Raw genomic sequence first — 23,227 nt, 5'->3', positions numbered from 1 at the left:
TGCAACAGGGGAGGTTCAGACTGGACATGAGGGAAAAAATTTTCACAGAAAGAGTGGTCAGAGAGTGGAATAGGCTGCCCAGGGAGGGGGTGGAGTCACCATCCCTGGGTGTGTTTAAGGGTCGTTTAGATGAGATGTTGGGGGATGTGGGGTAGGGGAGAACTTTGTAGAGTAGGGCTGAGGGTTGGACTCGATCCCAAGGGTCTTTTCCAACGTGAATGATTCTGTGATATAGGCAGCAGGTCACTGAGAGGAATTCACTGAACTTCTCCAGCCTCCTGCTCCCCTCCCCTAAACTCAGCCCCCACCTCCCCTTCCGATGTACGCACGCAGAGGCCCCCAAAGAGCCTTCACCCAGTGGTCAAGCTTCCAGCTCCCGAGGCAGAAGCACATCGGCAACTCCAGAAGACAATGCTCAGGGTGCTCCAGTTAACTAGTGCTTCTCCCCTCTTCCTCCTCACTCTGCCTCTAGATCCTCAAGCTGACAGCCCACAGCAGGAATTTTGCCACTAAGAAGGGCCACAATTACTCTGCTAGGAAATGAAAATGTCTGACCTCTCCTTCCACAGCCCTGGCCCCCACCAGTCTGGCATTAAATTGATGTAATATGATTACGTGAGGGATAAATGAAGAAACCTGTTCAAGTTCATTAGAGGCACACCAACACCTAATGTGGACAGATCACTCATTACAGCCAGGCCCGGAGAGACGCTGCAGCCACACTCCCTTCTCGCCTTTAATTGCCTCATGACGAGGCAGTCCAGCACCTCTTTCTAAGCCATTAATAATTTCCAGGAGCAGCCGCCTTTCCTCCCAGAGATCTGTCAGCTGGTAAATGAGAGGAACGCATGAACTTCCCCACCCCCACCAGTGACACACAGATTGATCAAATCCACGCTCCTTCCTCCCCATCTCCGGGCTCTGTCTGCCCTTGCCTGCGCTAGGGGGTGGGTTCCCAAAATGTGCAAGTTTGTTTCTCTCCCCTTTTCAGACCTTGTAGTGACCCAAGCAAGGGACTCTCTCCTGCCTGCCAAATGCTTTCTCCATTCCAGAGGGCAGCTTGTCCTGATGGGATGGAATTGTTTTGCCCCCTTGGGGAGGGTGCCAGGGCTGTGCAATCCTGCTGAAATGAGCAGGCAGCTTTCAGCTCCACCCGCACAAGGTAGAGGGAATCTCCCCTCAGATCCACAAGATTAAAAAAAAAAAAGTTTGCAAATTCATCACTTTTTCCTTCCTTTTCCTGGGCAGCCAGTATCTGCTGCATGTATCAATGTACCACCTGCAATTTATTCCCTGGTGTGGCTGTACCACAGCCAGGTGTAGACCAAAACAAAGCAACCAGAAACAGGCAGCCAACAGGCAGCGTCACCTTGTTAGAAGGACCACTATGCCGAGATCCTGGACATGGGAACTCAAAGTCCTGTCTCAAACCCCACTCCAACCAGTGCTCCTAACTTCCAGGTTCTGAAAGGAGCAGATACGGATTTGTGCTGATGAACCTCCTGACCGAATCTCAAAGAACTGCCCACCACCCTCTCCATTCTTTCAGGAACCCCTAAAATAAACAGAAGTGCTGGTACTGACAGAGCAGGGGGCTCAAACCACAAAGAAACCCAATGAAACTTCTATAAACGTGACACCAGACACAGAAACGCTTGTTACTGCTGGTCTCGCCAGGAATTCAGAAGAGATTCATTCATTCATTCATTGCTGGATTCGGCAAGGCCTGAGAAGTGAGAACTGAAGATTCAGGTGGGTGGGAGGCTTCTACCAAGAACCAGTGGCCTACAGCAAAGGCTGAAGTCAGGGTTGGGACTCAGGAAAGAAGAGACTGAAGACCTGCAAAGCTTACGGAGCTAGGGAAAAGGCTGCTGCTGTCAAAGATAAATGGCTTATCACAGTTTTGGCTGCTGTGAGGCTGCTACAGCTAAGGTAAGAAAGGATCAGAGAGCTTAGCTACTGCTGGCTCCTGCAGGACGTGAAGGAGTAGGAAGGTGTGGGCCGAGGGGAGTGGATGGCCTGCTATCAGCCTTTCATCTCCGGCCTAACGCAAAACTGGGGTTAGGATTCAGAAGAAGACAGGCCTAAGAGACAGGTTTATGTCTGGATCCTACACGGTCTGTTAAAGCAGGCTGATGGCTGTAGCCAGCACAAGAGGCCGATCAGCGAGTTCAGTGAGCAGTAGGTTTAAAGAAAAAAAATGCTTTTTCAAATAACGTCTGTGTTAGAAGTTGTGGCATGTCTTACCACGTTACCAGAAGATGCTGTGGAAGCCACATTAACAATGAGGATCAGGCACAATCAGGGAACCAACAGATCCAGCAGTGGATATTAAACAAAACGGTCTCTCCGCTATCCTCAGCATCTCTAAGCTGCTGACCGCCCTGTAACCTCCCCTGCCCTGAACATACTTTTTCCACTTCCCTGGCATCTCCATATACTACAGGAGCACTGGAGGTGTTCAGCTTGCAGCCTCATCTTTATGCACCTGCCCGTTATTCCTCTCCTCAACAGATGCAATTATAGTGCAGCCCTGGAGCTGAAGGGCAGAAGGATTCAAGGCTGTAACACCTGGCTGGAGCCGAGTTTCACCTCGGAGTCGCTCCAAGGACACCTCCAGGAGCACCTGCCCTGTGAGAATCCACTGCCACAGGGTTATGCCCACACTGACTCTCCCCACAGGAACCTGCCCCATCTGAATCTGCTCCCCAGCCCACATCGCAGTTTCTCCTACTTTCTGGGAAGTCTAGGAAGCTTCCTATTCAAGCGGCCTCTCCTTGCCTGCTCGAAGGATGCTGTCCGGGAGGATTCTGGAGGAGGTGCCTCTGCCAGATGCTCCTGATCCCCAGTGGGGAAGAGCAGGGGCGGGTGGTTCCCATCTGGGAGCAGCACACTGGGGCCAAGGGCTGTTTGAGCTGCAAACACCAAACTGCTGGTGGCCATTTCCTGAGGCAGTGCCTGGGGCTGGATGCAGCAAATCTCCTTTCTCTGCTGCAGCACAGCTGGAAATGGTGGGGGTGGACAAGAGGGGGACGCTCAGAACAGTAGGGAAGGTCATGCACAACTGCACCGGTGCTGCTGGAAGGCACCAGGATCTGCATGTTACTCCCCTTGCACGTGCAGGGACAGTTTTTATCACCTACCCTTGGCTCCCCCAGGAATGAGTAATGGCAAACTGTGAGAACAGGGAGCTCCCCAACCCCCTGAGGTTGGGTAAAATGTTCCATTCACTCCCTGCCTGGGATTGGAAAGACCTCTTCAGAAGCCTGCTCTGCTGTGAGAAATACAAAGGTCTTTGAGGTAGAAGTTAGTTAATGAGCAAGATGCTTTGGCTAGCAGTGGTTAACCCAAGAACTCTAGCTGCTTTCCAGGCCTACCTTCTTCCAGAGAGATTAGGGACAGTGTAAACTGAAATCAACACTTCACTGATACAATACTTAATTTAAGTCAAAAGAAAAGGTGTGAGGGGGGCTTTGAACAGCAGCTAAATAACAGAAAACTGATGATTTCCTGGCTTTTAGCAGGCACTTTTCCACTCTTGTGAATTTGGTCTGGGACCTGACAGGCCAAAACAACTACTAATCAGAAGAAGAACGTCCTGTCAACACAGTAAAGTCTCTGACAAGCCAAATGCTGTGGCTGGGGAGAGGTGGGAGCCATTTTCACTACGCCTCCATACCCAACATCCCACCTGAAAGCCACAATGATGCTGCACCAGCAGCAGATTCTGAAATCCAGATTTTCATGTAGTAATCATCAGGGGGAAAAGCGTTTTCCAGACCAGGGCAACCATCCTCACAGATTTTAACCCATGGAGTTGCGTAAGAGGATGCAACTGAAAACTGCAACTATCTAGCTAGGACTTTTCTGGCAGGGAATTCCTTCCTTTCCAGAAGTCCCTCCCTCCCCCTTCTTTGCAGAGACCTACACATCCCCAGGATTCTGGAACTGGCTCTTTCCAATAGGAACTCTGAACAGAGTTTGCATGCTGCTGCTAAGCCTTGCTAATGAGGAGAGCAGGGATGTCTCTGGGTATGGCTGACCTTCCCAGCGAGCCTCCTATTCTTTCCCACGTTGCCTTGGCATTCCCAGACCATGCCCCTGCTTCCATTCCCAGAACAGGAAGGGCATCGCCCACCAACCCCATCTCTTCCTGTCCACGTCTGGAAGTAGGGTTGTGTCAGAAGGGCTGATCTGCTCCGACGAGCTTCCCAGATCCCCGCAACACCTCAGTTCCAGTGTACTTTCATAGCACCAATCTGTCTTGGATCAGGTCTCTCCCTATCACTTTTCAAGGTCAGCATCATTGGGCATTCTCAGCTTTTCTTGTTTTCTGGATATATTCCTTCTTTTCCTCTCCCAGAAGGTCCATCCAGGGCAGTCTTACCTTCCTGCCTAGATTTCTGCCATCACCTGCTCAACGTGTCTCTCTCGGAAGTAGTTCGAGGCTGATTCAAGATGAAACAAAGTCCTTCCATTATCCCAGACTCTCCTTTTGCCTTATTTGAAGAGAGGAGATTGTCACGCCTTCAAACATGACAGGTAAAGAAGCAAGCACGCAGGTCACAGCAGCTGCAGGGCCTCCCAAATTCCCTTGCATCTGGCCACCCGGTAGAACAATGGCCACAAAGACAGGGAACTGCAGCAAATTGAAGCACTGGCTTCTCTGACTTCCATCCGCAGCCAGCCCTGACAGTTACTGAATGCAGAGTGCGGCTGGGAACATCTCACACCCCACACAGAGTAAGAACAAGAGCTCATTGTATGCATCTCCCAAGACACAGGCGCTTTTCCCAGCCTCCCTGTTCCCGGTCCCTTTCCCACTGTGGAGTCACACCACTGCCCGGAGGGGACTTCACCCTACGCTACAGCACAGACCCAGTGCCCGCTGCCTCCACCCAGCGCCTCAGGATCCATGGTGGGGCTGCACACAGTTGCTCCTTGAGATGGAAGCTGCCTTCAGGGCCTATTCCCTCCCTCCAGAAAACACCCTACTCAGAACAAAGGCTCCGGAGAGGCAGCTGACCCAGGAATGCTGGAAGGCAAGACCCATTCCTGACGCTGCGGTGCTGAGGACTAGATACTGCAGCTGTGGGACTCACACAAACAGAGCAGGGAGAGCCCTTTGATATCACACGGACCTTAGTCCTCATTTGCACTCTCTTCGCGATATATGTCAGCCCCTTAAGGCTGCCAAAGAACCTCATGGACAGATGTCACAAGCACATGTACAGGCAGGGGGGTAAAAGCAAAAAAAAGAGATTGCAAACCTTTATATTCAGCAGACTCCTACAGCGAGCACCAGAAATAAGGTAGAAGCTGTGGACATTAGGTGCCAGACAGACAGCTGCCACCGTATCATCACAGACCTGCCTCGTTAGCATCCCAATGTGCATCCAGAAGTCCATCAGTCCAAGAAACCTCCCAACTGTACATCAAGTCAGTTCCTGGGAGGCACAGGAGGAGAGCCTGGGTTTCCCTGGCTCCCAGCAACCTGCCTTCTGAACTGCAGTTATCACTGCTTTTTTAGAAGCCACTGGGATTCTTCTAAGGCTCTGACTCATTTGGCAGCCAGGACAACCCCACACCTCAAAGATGTATCTCAGCAAATCATTTTGATGTCACACTGATCTCTCAGTACCTTGGTGGGCCACGTGCTCACTTTTGCTCTCCTCCCATTCTTTGCTGGGTCACCTACAAAATCCACTGACTTCAACCTCAAGCTATCAAACAAGAGTTTTCAAACCTTTTCTTCCTCCTGTGCCTCTGAGGGAGACAAATGCCCATTGGTCCTGTGGTAAGTCTGAAGATTTATCCTCATGCCTCACAACGTGCACAACAGACAAGGACTTTATCCATAGATTAAATCTCCAAACAAGAAAACTCTGTAATCCTGCAAGCTGCCCTACTATATGAATGACAATGCATTTAGAAAACCTGTGATATCCCAAACATTCCAAATTACAAAAAGAACACCTGAATTTTTCCTCAAACTATGTGGTGAACTTCTCATGCAGGTTCCACAATTTACTGTGGCCCCCTCGTGGTCACAGCCAGAGAGTGACATCACCCCATTTTCTCTAGAGGCTCTACACCTTCTTGGCCTGTCAAGAATACTTGCAGCATCAGTCACTATAAAATAATAAATCAGACGTGCATGCAAAGAGAGGATAACCATTCATCCACCAGAGATCCTTGTTCTGGTAGCCAGCCCCTATGATAGCTATTGTTTGCAATGATGTATACAGCAAAGACCCAGCATGCTGTCAGGTAGAACATTCTTATTCCTCTTTTATAGGTGTGGAAACAAAACATGGATTTCTGCACCTCCACTCACGGCGCAAGAAGACAGCAATCACTTTTATGTTCTCCAAGGTGAGACTTCAGCCCAGAACTTGCACAGGTTATAAGCACAAGAAGGACAACCTGCTCTTTGGGAATTACAATATGAACCATGGCTGCTGCTTTGAAGCCTCTGAAAGCAGGGTCTGTGCTCAGCCAAACACCGCCTGGTCCTTGGGCTATCATGTTGAGATCAGTGTCTGACAAAAGAAAGGTGCCAAGGGGAGGAGAGAGTATGGGTCATGTACAGACAAAGACTAATGAAGGACTAAGGCTTTAAAATGAGCTGGATTGACAAAGTAGGAGAAGGAGAGAAAGATAAGAGCCTCCCAACCACCTTCTGTCTGTCACTTTAAAAAGCCTCCAAAAGGCATCATCATTCTGTACACCTTTTGAACAGAACGTGGCCAGCATGCCCTTAGGGCAGGGCTGTGTTGACCCAATTCATATGGAATTCTGGACAAGGAGAAGGCATGCCCAGCCCCAACCCCATACCTTTTATAGGGAATCCAACATTCTCCTCATCAGAGTCACTGTCCAGCTCAAAGAGGTCCTTGAATTCCTTCTTATCTTCCTCCTTTCTTTCCTCTTGCTTCTTACGCTTAATTTCTGGGAAGTTCAAGTCTTCAAGCTGGGAAAAAACAAAACCAACAGTAAGAACAGCCTTAATTTGTACTTTTAAACTTAAAATGCTGAGCTTAAACACAGGAACTTGGCTTTGCCCAGTATGTGTAAGCCACACTGCCAAGAACAGTTGGGTCTGCCTGCTGCCAACTAGGGGAGCAACAGATAGATTTGTGAGTCGGTTACAAAGGTGAATGATACATGCAAAGCACCACTGCTCTATTGATCTTTCTCTAATAAACTACTTTTGCTAATGGGCCATCTACTGCTGGTACCTTAGCATGGATAAAAACACAAGACATCCTTGACAAGCAGGCTGGACTGAAAGCCACACAGGCCCTGTGAGCTTGGGCAGCTAAGCACCATCAAGCCAGAGTGTGCTGGTCATCTCTGAAGTAGCAGTTTTCCAACCACGCCAAAAGCTGTGGCAGCTGTAGCAAAGACACTTGTCTTTTTGGCTGCAGATTTCAGCACAGCTAAATGACAAGGTGCTGAAGATGCTTCAGGTCTGTCTGTACCATGGCTTCCCCGGTCGCTAGCCCTTACAGAGATCAACGGGCCAAGAGCCTTGCTGCTGCAGCCAGCCAATATCAATGCCATTAAGTACTTGCAATTGACACCACCTCACTGATCTTTACACCTCTCCGGAGGGGGATTATGGGGAGGATTTACTTGCAAGGGCTCAGGCCAGCAGGGCAAAGATAATCAGAATGCAAATTAAATCCCAAGTGCTCTCTGAACATCAGCTGCCCGCTGCCCGTGCCTGGCTGCACACCTCCTGGGAAGCACTCATGCATTAGCACACATTAGCTTGCTTGGAAACATTCGCCCTGCGAGTAATAACTCATTTGCTCTCTCCCACCCGTCAGACCACCCCTCAACACACTCCTCTCTGGCCGCATCCACTTCAACCCTCCCATGAGCTTCCCCCAGCGGGAACAGCAGCAAAGCACAGTCTACATAGAAAGGCAGCTCTCAAAGAGAGAGTAGGGATGGAGGGGAGAGACAACGAGAGACACAGAGACACACATTTGCTCCTGCAGTCAATTCCAGCAATTTCTCCCAGCCTGTTTCACGGTTATGGTCCCCAGATGGGCAATATTGATTCTGGGAGCTGAGCACTTACAAGCAATAACCTGCAGCACCAGGATGGAAAGTCAGGAGCTGGCCAGAGAAGGGAGCAAATCACCAATCACCATTTGCAGGGTCCTAATTTTAAATCATCTTCCCACCTGCTCTGTTCCACTATGAGATGTCTCTCCTTCCACTGGCCCTGCAGAGACCTGCTGGGCTGGCTCTGTGCTGGGAAGATGTGAGAAGAAAGCAGCACACGACTGGCTCTCCAAACAGCAGTCGTTGCGTGCCAGAGAAGAGACTTGGGAAGCAAAACGCAGCAAGAGCAGCAACCCAGAGTCACTGCCAAACAGCTGCCCTCAGCTGACCCAATGACATACTGTAACCACCTCCTTTCTCGGGTGGTTATGCTCCAGCAAGCTCCATCGTGGGGCAGGGGAGCCGTTAGGGTGAAAATATTTTCCTTAGCCTCTACCAGTTCTGGTGGACAAGACAGGCTCATGCTTCACTCCTCTCATCTGTGCTGGCACACAACTTTATGAAGGGTGGGAGGGCAGAAGGAGGTGCTCCAGAAATACTGATTTAATGAGAGGCTCCAGAAATAAAACACAAAGGTCTCAGAAGCTAAAATATATCAGCAGCTATGCTTCTAACCCAGCATTAGGCTGCGATCAGAGACACAGTCCCCGTACCCGATCCCTTTCAGTTTATACATTCCTTGCCTCTGCAAGTGCCTCAGGCAGGCCAGGCTGCCATCATCCCAGCACCGCTGCTTCCTGCAGCCCAAGGCCTGGACCACCATGTCCTCCCTCAGTAACTCCCTTTGGGCCAAGGCCTCTCACGTCCCAGAGTTGGTCACTCTGACAGGTACTGGGAACTGTGGTGCGTCATCAGTACGGCTGAGCCCACTCTTGGAAGTCTCCCAGTCACAGGCAGCACCTTTGGGCCCTCTTCTGTGCCAGGAGCCATGCGACCTGCAGAGCCCCTGTCTGGCAGCACTGGTTGCTAGCCCTCTTCAGCAACAGCAGCAGTTAAACAGGAGTCCAGAACTGCCTAATCAGGAAATAGTTGAGGTTGAAAGCATCACAAACAGAAGCAGAAACCCAGTTTTGACAACAAACAACTGCTGCATCAACTGCCCAAGTCCCTGTTGGCTAGTGCTGTTCTCCATGACCCCCGTCACTATTAACCCTCAGCAGCAGTAAATGAACTGGAAAAATCATCCAAGGTCTTATTCTCTCTCCTCACGCATCCTGAGCATGGGGCATTTCCATGGAACACATCACTTACTAGATTCAAAGTGGAAATGGAGATGTGTATGAGTAAAATGTCTCATGTACATGATGTGGAACAGCCTCCTCCAATTCTCCAAACTTCTCCAATTCAAGGGAGCAAAAGAGAAAGACTTATCTCAATAGTGTGAAAAGTTTCTCCAGTATCCTGTTCAGGGCATGTACAACAAGGAGCAGAGGCTGTTAGTTGGGACCTCTTTGTGTTTTCATACTGCCTAGGAAAAGTCCCCATTACCAAAGGCAGCCTACAGTTTTGGGTGACATCGGTACTGGTTGACTTCAACCTGAGCATATTAAACAGGAGCTGCTGTTGAATCATGCCCAGTTGTGCTTATGTCCAACATTCTGAGACTCCACAGGAGCGCCTTCAAGATGGGCACCTCAAAATAAAGGCACCAAAAAACCCTACTAGCTGTGGAGTGATCACAAAGCAAAGGAATGAGACTTGTACTGAGCCACAGCTCACAGATACAGCCTGTCTTCATCACACAGCAGTAATTAGGTAATTTGGGGGCCAGTCTTTTAATCCCCAGCTAGAGGGTTACTATCTACTGAGTCTCACGAAGCCGATTAGTCTACATCCCATTAAAAACCATTGGGAAAAGCAAATGGAATGGGCAGACGGGGTCAGCGTTGTTATATAAGGCAAGCTGCAGCTCATAGCAGCTGAGAGCCAGGCTGATTTTTTTTCTGTTATTATTTTTTCCCCCCAATGGCTGCTAATGGGACGTGGATTTTCCCAGCCTTAATGGGCCTCATGGTGTTCACTCTCCTGCTGGGGCTCACAATGCCGCATCATTAAGCTAGCAGTCCCCACCGAGAGAGACAACAGCCCCATTCACCAAGCAAAGACGCCAGGCAGCCACAGGCCGTTCGGAAAGCGAACTCCGAAGTCGGTCTCTCTCCACAGTTTATCTGTTCAGCCCACTTTCTCCAAGAGAAAACAAGTCTCTGTCACTGCCCTTCAGACTTCCCCTGGTTTCAGCCTTTCTGTATGAAAGCCATCCCCCTCAAGGGTTGCTCTCCACCTCAGCTCGTCCTGGCCACCCCAAGGAGCTCCAGGTCCCCTCCTCCCTTTACCACGAGCTGGGGGCTTGTCTACACCGAGGGCTGATCTCTCCCCTTGTGATAGCTGCTTCAGTACCAGGAAAGCCTCAGCTCATACCCAGCAAGGCCAGTTTTGGGCAAGAGATTAGTCCCACTCACAGCCATCACTTCTCGCTGTTTCTTAGCTCCCACCCTCTAATTTCCTTTCTGCAAAGGCCACATTCTCCTGCTGGGTTTGCACAGAAAACAAGCGTGCTTTTTGTTCCCTCTGCATGGCTGCCCCAGGGAATTTCAGCCTCCTGTCCTTATCTCAGGCTGGTATACGATACTGAGCATTTCTAGGATCTCCCAGGTCTTCTACCACGCTCTGGGACTCGTCTCAGAGCCAATCATCCTCACATCCCATCGATTATTTTAATTGTTCCCCACCATATGCTGGAGACACCAATTATATCTATTTCCTGCTCCCTGGCCAAGAGCCTAGCTCAGCCACTTTCATTGCATTAGCACTGAGACAGCTTTCCTTTAGCCTCCTAATGAAAGCAAGCTCCCACCCCCACCTTCTGCATCCCGGAGTGCAGTGCCACCAAGAGCGGCCAAGGAGCCTTCCCTTGGGCAGGAGATATGGGAACTGGCAGTCTGGGCACTTCTGTCCAGACAGCAAGTCCCACCTCAGAACCAGCCACCCCCACACACCTGAAATCAGAAAACACAAACCAGAGCTCATCTCTGATATTCCCTTTGCTGAGAGGGATCTTCCCCTTCCTGTGCGCTTGCAAAGTTAGGTTTTAGCATGGCAACCCAGTCATGTTCTGCAGAGCTGGAAAAAGAGCTGAAGGCCCACACAAGCTCAACCCCCTCTGTTTTACTATGAAGAAAGCAACGCAGTTTGCAAGAAATGATGCAAACTGCCCAAAGTAATGTGAGAAGGCCCATGAGTGTGGGGATGAACACACAGAACAGGAACTGTGTGTACAGTCTAAACTTCCAAACTACATCACAAGTTTGTTCCAAAAATTCCATCCACCATCAGGCTACTGCCCCAGTTGCTCAGAGAATCGAATCTGTTACCCAAACTACCCCTGCCAGTGCACACAGTTGCTCTCTCACTACTGTCTGCAGCTTCCCAGCCTTGCATCACAAAGCTGCTGTACCAATGGGTCCTGAACTAAACAGGCATGGAGGAAATTCACTCCAGCGCTACTTCACCCTCTCTCACCGATCCCCTCTTAGCTTGGGCAAACGGGCAGGCTGCAGGCAGGGGACACAGATGTTGCTCCTCGAGATCCCAGCAAGACAAATCCGCAGGGAGCTGAAGACACGGGCTGCCATCCAACCAACGCTCATGCTCCTTCCAAGAATGCCCGGCCTACGCACTCACGCAGCTTGAGCCAATTTCAGCTCACACCAGCGGAGCTGGTTTTGACCAGGCACCATCCTGCTGCCAGGACGTGGCTCCCTTGTCTTCCCCTGGCACAGATGATGTTAGGCATTTCATTCTTACTCTTTCTTTGCCGCTGATTTCCAGTTGTATCTCCTTCTCTCTTAGCTTCTTCCACTGAGTATAATACTTGGTCAGAGGTGTCCCCTCCTCTTTGACCTGCTTCTCCCATTGTTCCTGTGGAGAGAGTGGGTGCAAATTTAAGAAAGGTTTTCAAAGCATCTTCCAATACAACTTTGGCAAATGCAGGAAGCCAAGAGCAGAGGTTAAGACCCTTTCCCAAACCACCTTCTCCCAGCTTCTGGGTAGGAAATTGGCAACCATGACTAAGAAAGCAAGCAGGACCTGGTGTGAATTCAGGCATTTAAGCAACTACTGAGTCAGGAGTGGTGTGATTGACAACCCTCCTGAGGTAAAGGAATGCCTGGGCACTGCAGGGAAATCAAAGCAAGCCTAAAGATTAAATGGACAGGTTGGACAATGCAACAGCTTATTTATGCAAGTAACTTACTTATAAAGTCCTCATAAAGGAGCATCTTTATGATGGTACATAAGATGCTTTAGCTTATGGAAGATCACCAAATTTTCTCAGCAGAGTGGCCTGAAATGTAGGTTCCCAGATTCCTATTTCTCCCTTCTAGAAGAAGCCTGATTCTCAGAATTGCTAAGAACTCACAGCAAGCTCTCCTAAAATCAGCTCAATGCCTTCTGGGATCCACTGTTACTATCTTGGCCTTGAACACTCACTTCTACTCTAGCTCTAGTGAGAAGACACTGACACAGAAGCCCAGTCAGATGATATAGCCTACTGTAATGAAAAAGAAATTACTTCAACTGAAACCTGAAGGTAGGAATCCAAGGGACAGATCAGAGGACCTATCAGGACAAAATTTGTCCCCTGATCCTTCAATGGAAGCATTTAATCACCTGCTCAGTTCTTGCTTTCTAATTCAGAAAAACCTCACGCAAGACCTAAGTACCAAAGACGTCTGATTGCCCGTTCCCCCTGTTCTACAGCCAAGTGTTTATTTTTGAAACAAACATTCCCCTGCAGGGTCTTGGACTCATCCCAACCTTGAGAGAGCAGAGCAGGAAGAAGTGCCGAGCCCATTTCCGCTGTCCAAGCAGGGAGAATAAGGAGGTGCAAACACCGTAAATGGTGGGAAGCAAATTAGATGGTTAAAAATTCTTTTATGCTTCAATCATTTGGCGTGTTAGTGCTGAAAGGGGGGTGGTGGTATGTCATATTAAAATTCATTCTTCTTAACCTGCCAACATCCCTTTAACTTAAAACCCACACAGAACTGTACCTGTTAACTGGATTACCACAGTGCCCAGAGGCTTTGCATCACCCCACAGTAAAAAGTCAATCTAATGTAAGCAGAAAGACATGACATACAAGTAGGAATTGAAACAGGCAAAGGAGGGAGGGAACAAGCAACAGGAACAATGGTTAGCATAGATACACTCAAAGGTCAACACAGATTCAAGAAGAGCATCCTGAATCCAGGGCTGAGAACAAATCCAGAGCTCTGTATGGGCAGCTGTGTGTACACAATGCTCCTGTCTGAGGGTAGGAACAAGAGGCCAGACCATCTTCACAGCAGAAAACACAGCAGCAGCTCAACTATTCTTCAGCAGAGCTCAAATCAACTGCTCTGGGGAGCTGAGCCCCAAAACGAGGGAGCTGTGGTGTATTGGCTAAAGCCTGTGAGCCAAGGTGTGGGAAGAAGTTTGTTTAAAGAGCTGTGTATGAACAAGACAGAAGGAACAATGGATAGCAGCGCAGAGCTCCCAGCTTACACAAATAAGCAAAGTACTCGGTGTATATTAAGTGAGATACATCAGCGTACGCCAGCTCTTGATTTGGCCCGTCGCTGGGAGGGAAGCGGAGATGATCTGTGGTCTCCAGGAGCTGAACTTTGGCAATTAAACGGCGACCAGCTTGTGTCACCCGCACTCTAATGGCACAGAATCTATTTATGCATCCTACAACAGGCGCTATCAATACTGCATCAAGCCAAACAGGCCCTTTCTGGTAATGACGGGTCCCAGACTCACAACCCCGCACAGGACTGTTTGTAGCGCGGCTCCAGGGCTGGGTGGCCGGAGCCTGCGCCCGCTCCGCGCTCTCCTCCCCGGCAGGCTGACTGAAAGCACAGCTCACGACCGCCGGCTCCGGCAGCGGAGACGCCAGCCAGCAGACAGCACAGCCTTACCGTCGATCTGAGCCGCCGCTACGGCAAGAGGAGTAATTCCCGAGGAGTACAAAGTCACCCCATTTATAGATCAGGCTCATATCAGGCTGCCGGCTGTAATCAGGCAATTTGTTGCTGCTGCTTGGTATGGACAGCTTCTGAGAAAGACTCTTCTTACAGAGGGCAAAAGTCTATTTGTTCTGATACAGCTCCTTTGGTTTTAAAGCACGCTGGAATCCAGAGATAAAAAAGACCATTAAAACACTCCCATCTTTCTAGTCAGAACACCTCGACGGGAATTTTGGGAGAGTGGATGCCATCACACCCACTTTAACCATTTGCAATTCTCCTATAAGTGTTTTTGCATCACTGTGCTGTCAGGCAACACCCAGCACAGATCAAGCCCACAGTGCTAGCACCTGTACAAACCTAACAAAGATCATCACCCACCCTCCAGAAACACCTCCCAGCTGAAATGTGAGATGGGGATGAAGGCAGAAGATCTGGAAAACCCATGGAAATGAGGCAATGCTTTCCATCAGCTCATTCCCTCACTTCACATTTCATTAAGCATGACAGCCCGCTGGGCTGCACTGTTCTTAAACCGACGTTCCTGGGCTCAGCACGAAGGTCTGCCTGGGGGCCACAGAGCTGTAACGTGGCCCGGCACACACTGCAGGTCCTTTTCCTTCCCTGCATTTTCCCCTGCCAAGCCAGGGCCCACACTAGTGCAGACGAACCTAAAATCAGAGCTGCACATTCAACTGGATTCAACTTGAGCTGCAGGCTCCACTTTTTTTGGCTCCCCTCACAAAGATCTTAATTAGTATAGTAACATATTAGCATTGTACTCTCAAAAAAGCACTGACTCTCTAATATTAACCTGTTTCTTACCAAAAACAAGTTCTCGATTTTAAAATAACATGGAAGAAGTCAGGCTGAACACATCTGGTGTGCCTCTCTCTCTGTACCACAGTTCCTGGGATGCAAGGAGGGATCCCTCCACAGTCCCTCCATGTAAAGTTAAACATTGCACCACCATGCTCCCCCCCCAGCACTAAGTTCAATCCCCGGGCTGTTTCTTCTTTAAAATTACATAATATAGACTCTTAGGTAAAATCCACGTTTCTAAAGCACACCCACTACTCTGTAATTCCCCCCGTGAAAGCCGCATTTCAGAATGTTGCATGGAAGAATTAGCTCAGAATTTGGGCTCTGCTCCCTACAGTGGAGCAGACACAAATGCATGCATGTGAAAACCAGAGAGCATTTGCTTTCAATTGCTCTAGCTGGCAAGGGGGACATGCAAATACCTCCCCTTCCCTCACGTCCCTCCTTCCCTTCCCTTTTCTGGCAGTGTTTGCTCATGAGAAGTGCCAGTGCCCCACATTATCTTGGACGCAGCCTGGCAAACTCAACCCAGACTTTGAGGGACACTCCAAATCGTTCCGGGAAGCCCAGTCTCTGTGGGAGCTTTGGCCCTTCTTGGGAATCTCCAACATCTCCTTGCAAAGGCACAGGGGAAAAACACAGGGCCACCTGGGGACAAAACCTGCCCTCTGGGCACAGAAGACAGGCCACCACAGCTCTGCCACTCCACAGAAGTACTGAGCGGGCTGTTTCCTCTGCTCCCAGGAGCACTGATACCCCATTAACCGAAGGAAGAAAAAGGTTCCCTTCTCCCACAGGACACCACCACAGTGCAAAAACACAGATTGCACAGGCAATCCAGGCATCCTCCCTGAGCAGCACTTCACACCGTTACTCTATCCCCTTAAATAGCAGAACTGTCTTCAAACAGGGCTTGGCAAACTGGTGCCTGCCTCCCTTAACCAACCCCAAGGCAGGCTGCCTGTTGCTGCCCCCCCAGTGCCAACCCTGCCTGCTTCGTGCTACTCAGCCACCCAGATGTCCCTGGGAAAGCAGGTGCACCAATATCAACCAGGAGACACACAGGCAGCAAGATGTTAAAATAACCATTTGGTTCTTACACAAGGGACAGCAGCCAGAGTTGCTGGGAAAAGCAGACAGTGGCGGAGTTGTTGGGAACCCTGTTTTATTTAGCTAAAGACCGTCCCCAGCTCATCTGTTTCATGGAGGGCCCTAGAGGCTGAAACCTCTACCTCCGCAGAGTGGGTGGGCGGTCACAGCATCGCCCGCAAAAAATACAAAACAAAACCCTAACCACTTCACTCCAGACGGGAAGCATAATTCCTTTAGCAAAACAGTCCAACCCAGAATGGCATTTACAGAACCAAAGACTACTTAAGTCATTTCAAACCCAGTTCCATCAACCCTTTAATCCCGGAATAGCGCTGCTGCTGGCATTGGTATGTCAGGATTTCAAAGGCTAATTTTCCTGCAGTCCCTGCACTGCAACTTCTGCTCCGTGCTCAACTCCATGCCAACAGGTAGAGCTCTCAATGATGCAGAACTCCAGACTTCCCAGTGGTACCATGTGGACAGAGAGACCACTCTGACCCATCAGTTACCTTGCAGACAGATATTTTCACCTCTCTCCTGCCAGGCAAGGAAGACTCCGACCCACTACTTCCTTTCACACAGAGTGGCATGCACACACACAGTTCACCTGCTATCAGGCTTGCAAAGGCTGCTCCATTGGATAAAAAGCAAAGATAAAATGTCCAACCCAAAGAACACACAAAGTACGCTTCATTAACAAGGCCTCCTTCCCTTCAGCTTCATTTACACAGGGCCTGGATTTCAAATATCTCAAAGTTTAGGTCAGGTCAACACGCCCCCAAAGAAGGATGGAGCAAAGCAAAAGGAAAAAAAAGCTTCAAGCAAGGACACCGAAAGGAATGTCCTGACAATATGCTACACCATCCCCTGGAGAACCTGGCTTAGAGCAGGCAGACTCCTGGAGCAGAGGAAAAAAGGAGAAAGGCAGCATCTCTCAGCCTGTTAGCCAGATGGCCAACTATTAGCTAACACACCCTCTAATAGACTGTTTTCTAGCTGTGCTACGGTTCATTTCCTATGATAAGAGGGGGGTCTCCATCACCACCTTAGTCACTCTCTTCATCTCATCGCTAAGGTAGAATCCTGATGTTTAATTCAACCTCTCCACAGGTGCTATGAGCCACTGCAACTCTTCCAGGTGTCAAATGTGCTCAGCATTTTCTCAGCAGGCTGCACGCTTAGGCTGCAGACAGAATACACCAGCACCTCTCTTGAGAAGCAACTGCAGTGCCCAGGATGCCCGATCACTCATAACCTTCCTGATTCTATAGCGCTGTCTCCACAAGGGTGCAGGAAAACAGAAAGGTTTGCCTCAAGATCCTAAACTGCCATATATCAGTCTGCTGATGCCTTGGTTCTACACTGCAGGGACTGGTCTCTACCAACCAGGAGGAAACAACATGCTTACAGAGGTGGCAGAATCCCCCCTATCACTTTAGGCATAAACTGGCACCTATGTACCAGGAACATGATGATGAAAACCAAGAAACTTCTCACAGAATCATCTCAGTTGGAAAAGCCCTTGAAGATCCTCCAGTCCAACCATGAACCTCACACTGACCGTTCCCAACTCCACCAGGTCCCTCAGCGCTGGGTCAACCCGACTCTTCAACCCCTCCAGGGATGGGGACTCCCCCCCTGCCCTGGGCAGCCCATTCCAACGCCCAACAACCCCTTCTGCAAAGAAATCCTTCCTAAGAGCCAGTCTGACCTTGCCCTGGCGCAGCTTGAGGCCATTCCCTCTTGTCCTGGCGCTTGTTCCTTGGCTCAAGAGACTCATCCCCCCTCTCTGCACCCTCCTTTCAGGGAGTTGTAGAGGGCCATGAGGTCTCCCCTCAGCCTCCTCTTCTCCAGACTAAACCCCCCCAGTTCTCAGCAAAGGAGATGCCACAGCAAAGCAAGGCGCTTCCATGCATATGTGTGTGTTATAAATAATAGAAGGGTATAATTTATGGACTGTGTTTTCCATGAGGCTCTTGGCTGCAGAGTCTTGCCAGCTATAGCATCAGAGCCCTGCCGAGTTCAGTTGTTTGTGAACATCTGCCCCACCCCACACGCTCCCGTTTCCATGATCTCGTCGTCCCTCCTCCCTCTGCCACCCGCTCAACCCCAGCAGCCGGAGCCTGACTGTCTTTCCAGGAAGCCCAAATCGAAGCAGCAGACTCACCACAGACTCCCTGCTGGCCACGCCGAAGGCAGCTTTCTGACGCCTGCTGGCGATGTAGGCAGAATTTTCCTGCAGTTTCTCCAGGAGCTGCCGGATAGGCTTGCAGTAGTTGGCAACCTTGCATTCCTTCAGGAAAGATTTTAGCTGGGAGGAGGAAAAGGAGAGGAAGAATGAAAGCAATGTAATAGTTTCCATAAACAGATCCCATCAGCAAAGAAACATTTCCCACCCCCAGTGACAGACAGCATGGGGCGCCTCTTCCCTTCAGTTCATACCGTACTTCAATGCATCACCCCTAATCAGCCCTGGGGGTCCTGCCACCCCGGTCTGGGAGGATGCAAAGAGTTGCAGTGATGGGCCAGATGTTTGTATGCAATCCAGCACAGGGGCCTTGCTCAAAAACAGCTCTTTGCACCCTACTTCTTTCTGAAAAAAAAAAAGTATCAGTGGAGTTCAAGGAGTCAGCAGGAAAAAAAGTCTCCGCTCTCTGGGGCCTCCTCTCCTAGCTGCTATTGTAGTTATAATATCAGTCCTGCTCCACCAAACAGCGAGAGGGACTGTGGACCAGATGCACAGAGACCAGGAGTAACAGTGGATGCTAGATAGCCAAAAGCACAGGGAAGCCAGGATTAGAATGGGGAAAGGTGTCTGTAGGTTAAGACCGTAGAACACCAGTCAATATTGGAATGGGAATACTAAATACAAGAGGCTGTGGATGAGACTGATGGCTGGGAGTGAAGGCAGTTTGAGAAGAGACTTAAAATTGGGGCAGAAGTGTCTGTGGACTGGGAGTAAGGGTCTCTGGCACAGCTCGGTGGGGAAACTTGGTGCTGCTAGAGCAGCAGAGCTGTGGGTCAGGACAGATGGCCATCTGCAGTCACACGGGGTGAAGTTTGCTTAATGTCTGACTGTACCAACCCAACTCCATCTGGCACCACTGATTCTTCAAGGGCACAAACCCACACGCTCACCACTCAAAAATTCACAAAATAACCCTCTCTGTGGACAACTTGTGCAGCATGTGCCTAAATAGTTCTTTATTTTAGACCCAAGGCCTTATGCGTAACCCTCAGGACAAGAGCCAGTCTGCCGGGAAACCACAAACCCTACCGCTGCCTGAAAGGGCAAGGACCATCCTACTTCCAGAGAATCTGCTCCTGCCCTCTCTCTGTGCCCAGAGCACACTTCACTAGTGTCAGACAATGAGACTTCATTGCAAACAGCACATCTTGTGTTGCTCTTTTTTTATCTCAGTAGCCCTGTCCTCAAGCAAACTTCTCCCCACCAAAGACTTCCCCTCCCAATACAAACCACCCTCCCACACCACTGCACTGTTCTGACACCTCCAAATTAAAAGCTGAGGCAGCAGTGGATGCTCTTGATGACAGAGAGAGAGATGGAGGTGTCCAGACTGACTCATGGCTTGAATTCCAGTTTACTACACTGTCTGCTAACAGTTTTCACCAACTCCAAGGCAAGCCTCTGGAGTGCTGTCCAAATTCTGTAGGCCAAGCTCTTTGCTAGACCCATATATATACACACACAGACACCTCACAGACACTTGATTTAGAGAAAGAGATCCAACAAGGCAAAAGAAAATGGTTAACCGCAATGGAACCTTCATCTCAGCTGGGACCTGCAGATGCCATCATGATAGAGATAAAGGGTTTCTAGTCAGCAAATGCAGTACTGCCTTCCCTACTTAGGGCTTCAAATGTTCTGCCTCAAAAGACGGAGCTGGGGGAAGGAAGAAGATGTCTCCCTCCTGTCAAGCCTACACGTTGGCTTGATCTTACATGCCAAGTGGGTAGGTATTAATCAAGAGGTGACAGTCACACCCAGCCCCTTCTCTGTCAGGACACTGCTCTCCTGATGGGTATACTGCTGCAGGATCTGCTGGCTGCTACACACATGGAGAACGTCCCCCACTACCCAGTAGCAGAGGCTTCTCTTGTCCCTTTATCCCCAGCATACGCCCACCTGCCATCATACATCCAATTCAGAAAAATGGGAGTTAAAATTAATACCTTCCCCCTTTCCACAAAACATACAGCCCATCAAACAAGTACAAAGAAACCATCGGCAAAACTATTCTTCTGCTGGTGAAGCCTGTCCTACCCTCACCCCCCCCTCTAAAATATTTATTTTTTATAGGTGCTGAATATTTATCCCCACTGAGAGATGCATTTGTCATTCGATTTATCTCACTTGATCCCCACAGCTGCAGCCCCAGATCCATTTCATCCGCTGCCACATACATTATCATTTTTCTTTCGCTGCAGAAGTGTCACCAGAAATCCTGCAAAATCTCAGGCTCTATCTGTGCAGTTTGGTGTTGTGTGTTCGCTCTCACAGCCGTATGCTTCGTTTCTTCTTTCCCCCTCCTCTCTCCTACCCCTGCAATCCCTCACAGTCCCACCACTATCTGCCACAGATATTAACGAAACATAATGAGATCTCAGTCCTGTGTTAAGAGGCAGGGAACACAACCAAGAAGGTAAAAGAAGATAGAGGAGAGAGAGAGAGAGAGAAAGGGACTCTGCATACGCCTTTCTTCGCTCCGCCAAATACAACAACCATATCTCTCCAGAATAAAAGCAATCAGAACATACGCGTGTGTGTGTGCATGTCATTAACATCTCACATCAGTTCCTAGCTAAGCAGCTCTGTGATTAGTGGGATTGATTCTGTCGAAGTGCCAGCCTTAAACACCAATGGTTTATACCAGCAGAGACCACAGCAAAAACCCAGCTCCTCTTACTGTAAACGACGCAGGGAACTAGAAATGATCTGGAGCAGCTGGGCGTGTGCGTTGCAGGGAACCCAAATCAAGCCCAATCCCCCGTTTACAAAAAGCAGAGGGAATATTCAACTCAGGACAGAGAGCGAGCAGCAGTAGGAGTGGCTGCTGGCAAGGCAAATCAGCACCTCCTGCCCTTCTGTCTAGCGACAAGTCATGCCTAGACCACGCCATCTCCTGCCTCCACCCAGCAGTACCTACCCCTTATCGATGCCTGTCTAGTTTTTCCCTTTAACATCCTCTCTCTGCCCTGTGATACCTGTCAGGGCTCTGGAGTGGGGCAGAGGCAGTCTCTTCCACGCACTCGGACCCAGAGGCTCTGCACTCTGAGCTCCTTACCAGCCTCTGGAGGCAGCGACCGCCGTGGGGTCGTCCTGGCGGCTGGGCAGGACAGATGCCTTTGAACTGTCTCCCATCCCTACTGGCTCTCCTCTCCTTTGATCTGCCGGGGTGCTTCCTGCCTTCCAGGCAAGGAGGTTTGAAAGTTCAGTTTGAAGGCAGTTCAGCCTAGCTTCTCCCAAAGCCGCTGACCAGAAGACGAGGAACACAACCCTCGCCAGCTGGAACACAGCCCCTACGACACAGCACTGAGAGAAGCGTGAGCTCATCGGAGAGGAAGAATCAGGACAGATGGATTTTTACAGTTAACTGGAACCGTTCCAGGAGAAAAGCCTCCCCCCTACACTTTCCCGAAGACTCTTAAGATTTTTGGGAAGCTAACCTCAGCACCCCAGCCCAGCAGACGCCACGAGGCTGTGGTTAGTGGCAGCCAAATAGGAATCCGATAGCATTAATTCTCTGCAGAAACACAGGCTGGTCCCAGGGTGTGTTTGGAAGCCACAGGGCGCTCGGTGCCAGAGGGCCGTCAGCCGTTTTTCATTCCAGCTAGAACATCGGCTCCGACAGCTTCGATGCTCTCAACAGCTGCTGGCTGAGAGGAAAGGGCTTTGTTCACTGCCGATAAGTGAGAAGCACGCAAGGCGAGAGCAAGCACAGGAGCTGCTCTCCTAGCACAGAGAGTGCCTGTCAGCTCACATTAGCCAAAGCAGCCCATTGCCAGCCAGGCAACGGCCTGTGCCAGGCTGCAGCGACCCAGCCAAGAGTCATGCGCCTGACAGATGCCAGCCTGTTACGTACAGCAGAAACAAGATGTGCCTCCCCAGCAGCCTGTGGGTCCCGACCAAGACACTGCTCCCACGTCAAAACCAGAGCCATCGTAGCAGCGAGGTATGCAGACACGGGGTCTCACGGCAGACACCAAAGCAAAGCAGAGGCTCCTGTCCCCGCGGAGGATACGACAGCAGCCCTCTGCCAAGCTTGTGCAACACCTGCCACTCCTGGGTTAAAAATAGAGAGGACTCAGAGGAAGGGAGGCAACAAGTTCCAACATGTCTGCACTGAGCAATCTTACTGTTCAAAACAGAGATCACTGCTCATTCAAAACCCAAGCTGCCCAGCTAGCAAGGTATTAGGGAAGGATTATACACAATACAGCCGGATGCAGAGCACTATTAGGCAGTTTTATTGTGGACAATGAAGTATGTAAACATGAAGTGGCTGGGAAGAACACCCTGCACCATGGAATGCGGGGGGGAGGCAAAGGAGACTATTTTGCAGCACTGCTGTCAGGTGCAGCAAGGAGGGGGGCTGGAGAGAAGAATTGTACTGTTTATGGAGAGACTTGGGGACAAAGTGCCCCAGCTGATGGAGACAGCATGAAAGGAGGGAAGATTGCCATCTTGTGGAGAGCACGTGAGGGAGGCCGCAACGCAAGGAAAAGCATGGGCTCATGGAGCACAGGTACTGCTCTGAGACAATACAGCAACTCGGACAACTCGGAATCGCCAAGAACTCATCTGCATTCACTAGTCAAAATCACATCTCTACAGCAGTTATGCAGCCCTCTGCTCCAGTTTGGCTCCCAAAAGAGTGGCTAACTCCACAGCCACTTCCACCTACCTTCAGCCTCCTGATTACAGAATCACAGAATCATCTCGGTCGGAAAAGCCCTTGAAGCTCCTCCAGTCCAACCATGAACCTCACACTGACCGTTCCCAACTCCACCAGATCCCTCAGCGCTGGGTCAACCCGACTCTTCAACCCCTCCAGGGATGGGGACTCCCCCCCTGCCCTGGGCAGCCCATTCCAACGCCCAACAACCCCTTCTGCAAAGAAATACTTCCTAAGAGCCAGTCTGACCCTGCCCTGGTGCAGCTTGAGGCCATTCCCTCTTGTCCTGGCGCTTGTTCCTTGGCTCAA

General features: G+C 50.1%; 1 protein-coding gene across 1 annotated transcript in view; it reads right to left on the bottom strand.

The window, feature by feature from the left end:
* Nucleotides 1-23,227, bottom strand: part of NOC2L (NOC2 like nucleolar associated transcriptional repressor) — a 54,621-nt gene that overhangs the window by 4,854 nt on the left and 26,540 nt on the right. Inside the window, exons 15-17 of the mRNA XM_074893303.1 lie at nt 18,169-18,312; nt 11,884-11,997; nt 6,838-6,973 (exon numbers count right to left, since the gene is read on the bottom strand). Coding sequence (XP_074749404.1) covers nt 6,838-6,973; nt 11,884-11,997; nt 18,169-18,312 — 394 coding nt within the window. The remainder of the gene's footprint in view (nt 1-6,837; nt 6,974-11,883; nt 11,998-18,168; nt 18,313-23,227) is intronic.

This window comes from Strix uralensis, chromosome 23 (assembly GCF_047716275.1).
Source record: "Strix uralensis isolate ZFMK-TIS-50842 chromosome 23, bStrUra1, whole genome shotgun sequence".
Lineage (NCBI taxonomy): Eukaryota > Metazoa > Chordata > Aves > Strigiformes > Strigidae > Strix > Strix uralensis.
The sequence above is the reverse complement of the archived record's forward strand: the minus strand, read 5'-3'. Positions and strand labels throughout refer to the sequence as shown.